At 42.3% G+C, this 6,857-nt stretch overlaps 1 protein-coding gene and 1 non-coding gene across 2 annotated transcripts; one reads left to right on the top strand and one right to left on the bottom strand.

The window, feature by feature from the left end:
- Window positions 1-1,416: 1,416 nt before the first annotated feature.
- On the bottom strand, window positions 1,417-5,818 carry LOC109783547 (G-patch domain-containing protein 1). The gene is made up of 11 exons (XM_020342149.3): window positions 5,568-5,818; window positions 4,921-5,005; window positions 4,722-4,801; window positions 4,578-4,599; window positions 4,400-4,493; window positions 4,264-4,330; window positions 4,034-4,124; window positions 3,322-3,479; window positions 2,199-2,477; window positions 2,004-2,117; window positions 1,417-1,844 (listed from the first exon to the last, which is right to left on the bottom strand). Exons 1-11 carry the CDS (start codon window positions 5,643-5,645, stop codon window positions 1,788-1,790), a joined length of 1,125 nt encoding a protein of 374 aa, XP_020197738.1. The 5' UTR covers window positions 5,646-5,818; the 3' UTR covers window positions 1,417-1,787.
- A 154-nt stretch (window positions 5,819-5,972) lies between these two features.
- Window positions 5,973-6,044, top strand: TRNAH-GUG (transfer RNA histidin (anticodon GUG)). The gene has a single exon. It is a non-coding gene; the product is annotated as a tRNA-His (tRNA).
- The last annotated feature ends 813 nt before the right edge of the window (window positions 6,045-6,857 follow it).

Here is a 6,857-nt window from a genome sequence, read left to right as displayed (position 1 = left end):
TCCTCGTGACTCACAGATTATACCAAAACAGTTGCAGGTGCCGACGATGCCAGTGCAGATGATGGGATCGACCTCAAGTGGGAGTTCGATGAGGAACGTGGTCGTTACTATGTGTCTTTTCCCAATGATCAGTAGTGGAGCCCAGTTGGGACGATCGGGGATCTAGCATTTGGGGTTATCTTATTTTCATTTGGATCTTGACCGTAGTCAGTCTATGTGTGTATTTTGGATGATGTATGAATTATATTTATGTATTGTGTGAAGTGGCGATTGTAAGCCAACTCTTTATCCCATTCTTGTTCATTACATGGGATTGTGTGAAGATGACCCTTCTTGCGACAAAACCACAATGCGATTATGCCTCTAAGTCGTGCCTCGACACGTGAGAGATATAGCCGCATCGTGGCGTTACACTGTGCTTAATAGATCATGTCATGTGAACTGTTCTTGGTATTACAAGTTATATTATGTTTATGTTATGTAAAGCATCCATGCTATTTATGTATTGAGTGGTCAGTAGTTTGTTCGAAATGCTCAACCATTTATCTGTACAAATGGTCTTTCACGTACTCTCCAGTCTCTGGGTGTCGTTGCGGCACAAAGCTAGGGCGCCAAGGATCGCTCCATTGCAGTCCAACCATGAATGACTTATATTAGTTGTGTATCCAAGTGATCAACTTGAATCCAGTAACAGAGGGCATCGCTTTGCCTCCATTCCCTTGCACTTTGTACACCAAAGTCATATCTATGCTAGGGCCTCTTTGATTCGCAGGATTCTAGAAATGCAAGAATAAGAAAAACACAGGAACAGAGTGTCACCTCCTTTTGTACCCTATAAAATTTTGGAAGTGTTTGATAGCCCAGGAAAAACAAAGGAATTCAACAAAGAGGTTTGAGTGGATGAAAAGTTCCCAACAAAATGAATACTATGGAAAAACTCCTAAGGATTTCAATCCTACGAATCAAACGACTATCCTAGGAAAGAAATACTAAGGATCCAAATCCTCCAAAAATCAAACAAAATTCCTTTGTATCAAAGGAGCCCTAAAGGGTAGATGTGGAGATCAATGATTTCACAATGCACAAACATGATTGATTCAAAATGCGATTCACTCAATCCTGAAGATTCAGACAGCACAGTGAAAACGCGCAAGAAGAATCAACTATTTGCAGAAAGATGAGGTGTATCAAGGTTCAACAAGGTTTAGAACTCTATGCTTTGTCAGGATTAACTGAACAAATATCCCTATAACTGCCTACAGGTTGTTGGCTAAATGAACACCGATGCCGAGCTGGGGAAAAAAATAGTTGATGATCATATGCATGTGGAAACTTATGGAGCAAAGTTTGTTTGGAGACTTATATGAGATGCCGAGCTGGGGGGAAAATAGATGATGATCATATGCATGTGGAAACTTATGGAGCAAAGTGAGTTTGGAGACTTATATGAGCGAGTTCTAAACCCGAGACAGCCAATGCACAATAGGCATAACCATCCTCTAAATACAAGTCTACACCCAACAAAAAAAAATTACAAACACCTATAGATGCATCAGCTACATGGATATTACGATACAGATGACTCAGCACACACTTCCAAATTTCCAGCAGCTGGCAAGATTTGCAAAATTTTGGCCCCCGTCCCGAGGGCCTATGACTCCTTACATCTATACCGTGCCACTTGGTGCACAGCCTGTATGTATACTCGTCTGAAGCAACAATCGACAAATATATGACTGCAGGAGCCACACAAAATCATATTGTGTCCCGTAGGCTTCGTATTTGCTTCATGATACAAGATGCACCCTTTTGCCCTCCAGATTGAATTTCTTGCTTCCCTGGAGCTGGAAAATTCGACAAGAAAAGTGAATCAGATGTAAGCAACGGCAACAAAAGCTTAGATGAGAATAGCGGTACTTCCAAATGGATTTGCATGAGCAAGACAAGCTTAATCTACATGTATCAATAGGGCCTGCCAAACGACAATGTGAAGCATTATATACCTTCCTCTTCAAGAATGAAAGAGCTTCACGTCTACAGGAGAAGTCGGAGAAAATAGTTGATTGTGCTTCAACAGCTTCCTTAAGCTCCTTCAATTTCATGGACTGAGATGGAGCCTGGAAAGAATAACAAATAATGAACATCATCAACAGCTTCCATAAGCTTCGGTGCTTCACAAAGAAGAAATGAGATTCTACCTGATGAAGAATTTTTTTGCAAAGCTTCTTGAACTTGGTTTTAGGTTTAGCATCCACGCAAACTTCTTTTACAGTTTTCACATGTACTTCATTTACTTTAGCATCACTGGCAGATCCTTCCTCGTCTTCATCTTCTTCCACTTCTGATAATTCAGACTGGGTTGAGTTTTCCTCATCACTATCACCAAGAGAGGTTTTGTTCCCCTTCCAACGCTGGCCACCAACTTTCATCGGCAGGTCCTTGATGCCAAGACCCTGCTTTCCAGATGTAGCTTTGTCCTGCAGAGAGATCATTTTGTAAATAATGGATATATTGGGAATTGAGGTACAAATGCTGATTTGTTTATTAACGGTGGGCTACACCCGCTTGTTATATACCACAGGTCGTGCTTTGAGAATCGGCTATCATGTGTCTGTACTATGCATCATTATAAAGCATGTGATACACTATTCATATATTGCCTCTACAAATATAGTATTTCACTGTATGTTAGGTAGGCATGCAAATTTGGAACCTTGAAGGTACCCTCAGACCCTCTTTAGTTCAACAAAATGAGATCAATTTTCAGAATTCACTTCATTTCTGAAACTTTAGTTCATTTGGTTGCAGTAAGTAGGGTCGGAGGGTACCCTAAAGGTTCCAAATTTGCATCCCTGATGTTAGGCGTTGAAAATGAAATTAATGATTTGAGTGGCAGTTGAATCTAGGCCTCATTGACCTTTGTTTTGGACATTTAGACAACGTAGGGTTGACTTTCTTAAGGTGTGAAATGAAATGTCATAAAATGAAGATGACGACTACGTGAATCTTGAAGCATGAACCACCGTTACATGTAGGGTGGTATAGCACACCAGGGGCGGCCAGGGAATTATATCAGTTTGTATGAAATTAGATCAGGCAAATTGCGTAACCATGCAAAATTTCATCCACAGAAATTCAATGCTTCAAGTGAGAATGTATGTACGTAATCTCAGCCAAATGAAATTAATTGGCAAACAAGGTACTTAGATGCAGTTGACAAGATACCTATAAGGGGCGGTACTTAAACTTTCAAGGTCGATTTTAGAAACAACAGAGCTGACAGTAAGACATCAGGGAACCTTATGGGCCGTGCATACTAACCTGAACAAGGTTGTACAGATTTTCTTGATCATCTTCCCCAAACATCTGACGGACATTAGAATTATCTTTTTTATTCTTGCGAGATTTTGCTCCTAAAAAGCCTCCTGATACATATCCAAACTTGTGCCCCCACCAGTTCACATCTTCAGCTTGGGATACTGAATCAACATAAGTTGACACTGAAAGTTACTAAAACCTCAATGAAGTTCTTATAGCACATTTTCAGAACAGTTCAGCAATAAGAAATGAACAATAGTACACTAATTTAAATTCAAGAAAAATGTGCTTTTTTTTGGTTAAGCAGCGGAATAGAAGGATAGTCGCTGGCACATAGACTTCCTTTCTAACCAAGTTCATCAACAGTATAATCAGCAAATCTCACAACAGTAAACAGATAATTAACTTATATGCAGTGCACACACCAATCTAAAAAAATTGGAGTATTTTGCAGTTGTTCTAAGTATAGCAGTAGAAACCTAACGACCAGGCTTCTATATAATTTGAAAACATGCAAATTATCGATAACCAGACCCAAACTAGCAAGCATTCTGGAATCTTTAGAGTTTAATCAAATACGCACCCTTTAATTCTAACTTCCAATTTTCAAGCACCTCTGGAAGAATAAATTATAGGGCGATAGCTAATTCAATGCATTCCAATCATGTCCAGAAAAAAAAAATAGTGAAAGGACATATGCAGATGAGTTGCCAACCTGCACCCTGGCCGATGGTGATATCAGGCTCTTCCATACATGATGGTTGAACTTCCTGATCCACCTCGCAATCATTTTCCTTCTTCCGAACCTGTTCCAACACAATGTTTCAATCTTATAAGATATTACAGGTTAACCACATGGTACACACTCTGAAGGAGGAAATAAATATTCATCGACACTAAGTAGATTGCCTGACAGAATCAACATTCAAGAAAAGAATCACTCACAAGTATGCCTTCAAGATCAACTGCTGAATAACCCCTCACACTTTTCCCCCTCTCCCTTTTCTTATATCTGTAAGACATAATGGTGTGATGACAAGAAAATATAAATCAAAGGACCGAAATTAGGGGCGAGACCAACCTTCCTTGAGGCCGGGTAACTTTAGCGACTTCATCTTTTGCAGGTTTATCTTTCTTGGGTGTACTGTCAGGTGAACTGCTTACATCCTCAATTTCTGTAGAAACAATTAACAAGATTAAACAATAACTAACAAAACAGATTATAAAAAGAGAACATACATGCAGATTTTTCATGCTACCTTTAGCAGGAGTTGTGGATTGCTGTCAGCACAGAGAGTGGCCATTACCAAATGACAAAGAAAAAGATAAAAGGACATGATCAGACACTTGAATCTTCATTCATTCATATAAGCAGCAGAGAAAAGAATTGCTATACACCATACCACTTTCAGTTTCTTTAGTATATCATCGAACTGGGTGGTATCATACGCCCATTTATTCTGAGGATTGTCCACACCAACACCTGCGTAGGAGAACAGACTCGGATTTCAGCAACCCCACCCATGGCCAATCAGACAAATATGCTTCTTTACTCAACAAATGGTTAAATCGAGCAGTATTTCTACAAAGAGCTAAGCATACCTAGTGTGTCCTGCTTTTGTTTCACTCTGACATGCCCCTTTATACCCTGCTTGTCTTTCCCGAGGCCTTCACCTTCTTCCCATCCCTACCACACAAGAAGAAGAAAACTAGTCATGGAGAGATCAGTAAAATATACCATTTCTAAATGAACGCACAGTCACCATCAGTACAACTTGACAAACGTATCTGATTAGGGAGAGATTGCATAAATGCCAAATGCCAATTTATCCATACCCCTCATAGGGGTTTGCTAAGAAAAATCTCACGAATTTAGATAAATCATACTCTTTGTGCAGTTGCAGCACACTGAGATAGCATAAATTTTAGCTTCTCCCTATGAGAAGACACATTCGCTATATTTGCAACTTTGAATATAGCAATCCAAGAACAATATCTTAAGTTTTATCTCCGTAACATTAACGAAAGTTGCTATCTACACGAACAGGCTGACCAATAGCAACTCCTGGAAAGTTTAACTGTAAACTAGCCTACATATAAGCAACTCAAATGAATTACTGAATGCTAAGCTGCTCTATGTAGTCTACCTTACCACCTCGAGTCCAGGCGTAACAAACATTCATAATTTGCACATTTTCTGATCGTCAATTTCCCCGTGGAGGTGATCGGGTCAGGGAACGCGTACGTACCATTTGCTTCATGAGGCGGAAGGCGGCGGACTGCCGAGCGACCCCGACGTAGCACGTGGGTGCCTCCGGCGCGGCCATGGCGCCTGGGCTGCGCTGCGCGGGTTCGTCGCCGCCGCCGGTACGGTTGGGTCGGGGGTGGAGTTGCCCGGACGGAGGAGAGTAGAGGAAACCCTAAGAATGCGGGGTGGAGGGGTTTTGAGCCGGTGTCTCTCGCCTGGAGATTCGCGCTCCGCGGTTGGTGGGGCTTGACCGTCGTCGGTCCGTCCTGGGCTTGGTAATGACCAATCCAGCCCAGATGGACTGTCTTGGGCTTGGATCCGTACAGCAGTGGAAGTTTCTTATTTTGAAACGTTATCTGGAGGTCATACACTACAAATAAGATGATTCCTCTTTGCAAACATCAAAGTGGCTGTAGTTTAGTGGTGAGAATTCCACGTTGTGGCCGTGGAGACCTGGGCTCGAATCCCAGCAGCCACACTTACCCTTTTTGTTTTGTTTTTTTGATTTTGCTGAAATTTGTGCAAGTTCAAGGGTGATTCATCTGCCTACCTCTTCAGATAACAGCAGTGTACATGGATGGGTTTTCTTGCACGTCAACATGCCTATCAGATGTCCCCGCAAAAAAAAAAAACATGCCTATCAGATGGGACTATCACGCACATTCTCGGTCAGAAGTCAGACTTACTCCAACTTGCAGAAAAAAAGGAAGAAGAAGAAGAAGAAGTCAGACTACTCCAGTGATCATTCGCTGTCACCAGCTACACATTCTTTGACCTGTGCACCCAGGCAGCTGGAATCCGCATGCAGTTCTCATGCGCCGTCGGCAAATGGACTGCACCATCATCAGTGCCCAAAATCGCCATTGGACTGTGCTACGTACATTCTTTTTTTGCGCCGTCCCTTTCACGACTCTGATCCATCCACGTATACATCACCCATGACCGCAGCTTGCCGGTGCGAGATATTATTTGCTCGCAGCCAGCGTTAGGCAGAAAAGTGCTGCATGACAGACAGGAGAAACGTGGTGACTCACTCAACTCTCCAACAGTGACCTCCACATACGTACCCGGGCTCACACGGATCAGCAGCAGAAGATTAGGTGCCCCATAGCACCGAAGAAACGGGTCGGCTACGTGGTACGTGGAGCGCATGCGGCGCACCGCAGGTCCAAATCATCCAAAAGCTACTCAATCAATCAATATATCCGAGCCCGACGACGATCATCGTGCATCAACCTACGCGCGCTACGTGCCTCCCTAGAATTAGGCGATACGTTATCGACCCCGGCCG

This window comes from Aegilops tauschii, chromosome 4 (assembly GCF_002575655.3).
Source record: "Aegilops tauschii subsp. strangulata cultivar AL8/78 chromosome 4, Aet v6.0, whole genome shotgun sequence".
Lineage (NCBI taxonomy): Eukaryota > Viridiplantae > Streptophyta > Magnoliopsida > Poales > Poaceae > Aegilops > Aegilops tauschii.
Note: the sequence above shows the minus strand (reverse complement) of the source record. Positions and strands in the feature narration are given on the sequence as shown.

What these genes read in the sequence shown, in the direction of transcription:
- LOC109783547 (XM_020342149.3), bottom strand. Translation starts at nt 5,645, where the DNA reads ATGGCCGCGCCGGAGGCACCCACGTGCTACGTCGGGGTCGCTCGGCAG. An exon ending in ACAAAAGCAGGACACACTAG is followed by an intron (nt 4,802 to 4,920) that starts GTATGCTTAGCT and finishes TCTCCTACGCAG; the next exon opens with GTGTTGGTGTGGACAATCCT. An exon ending in TTGATCTTGAAGGCATACTT is followed by an intron (nt 4,125 to 4,263) that starts GTGAGTGATTCT and finishes GTGTTGGAACAG; the next exon opens with GTTCGGAAGAAGGAAAATGA.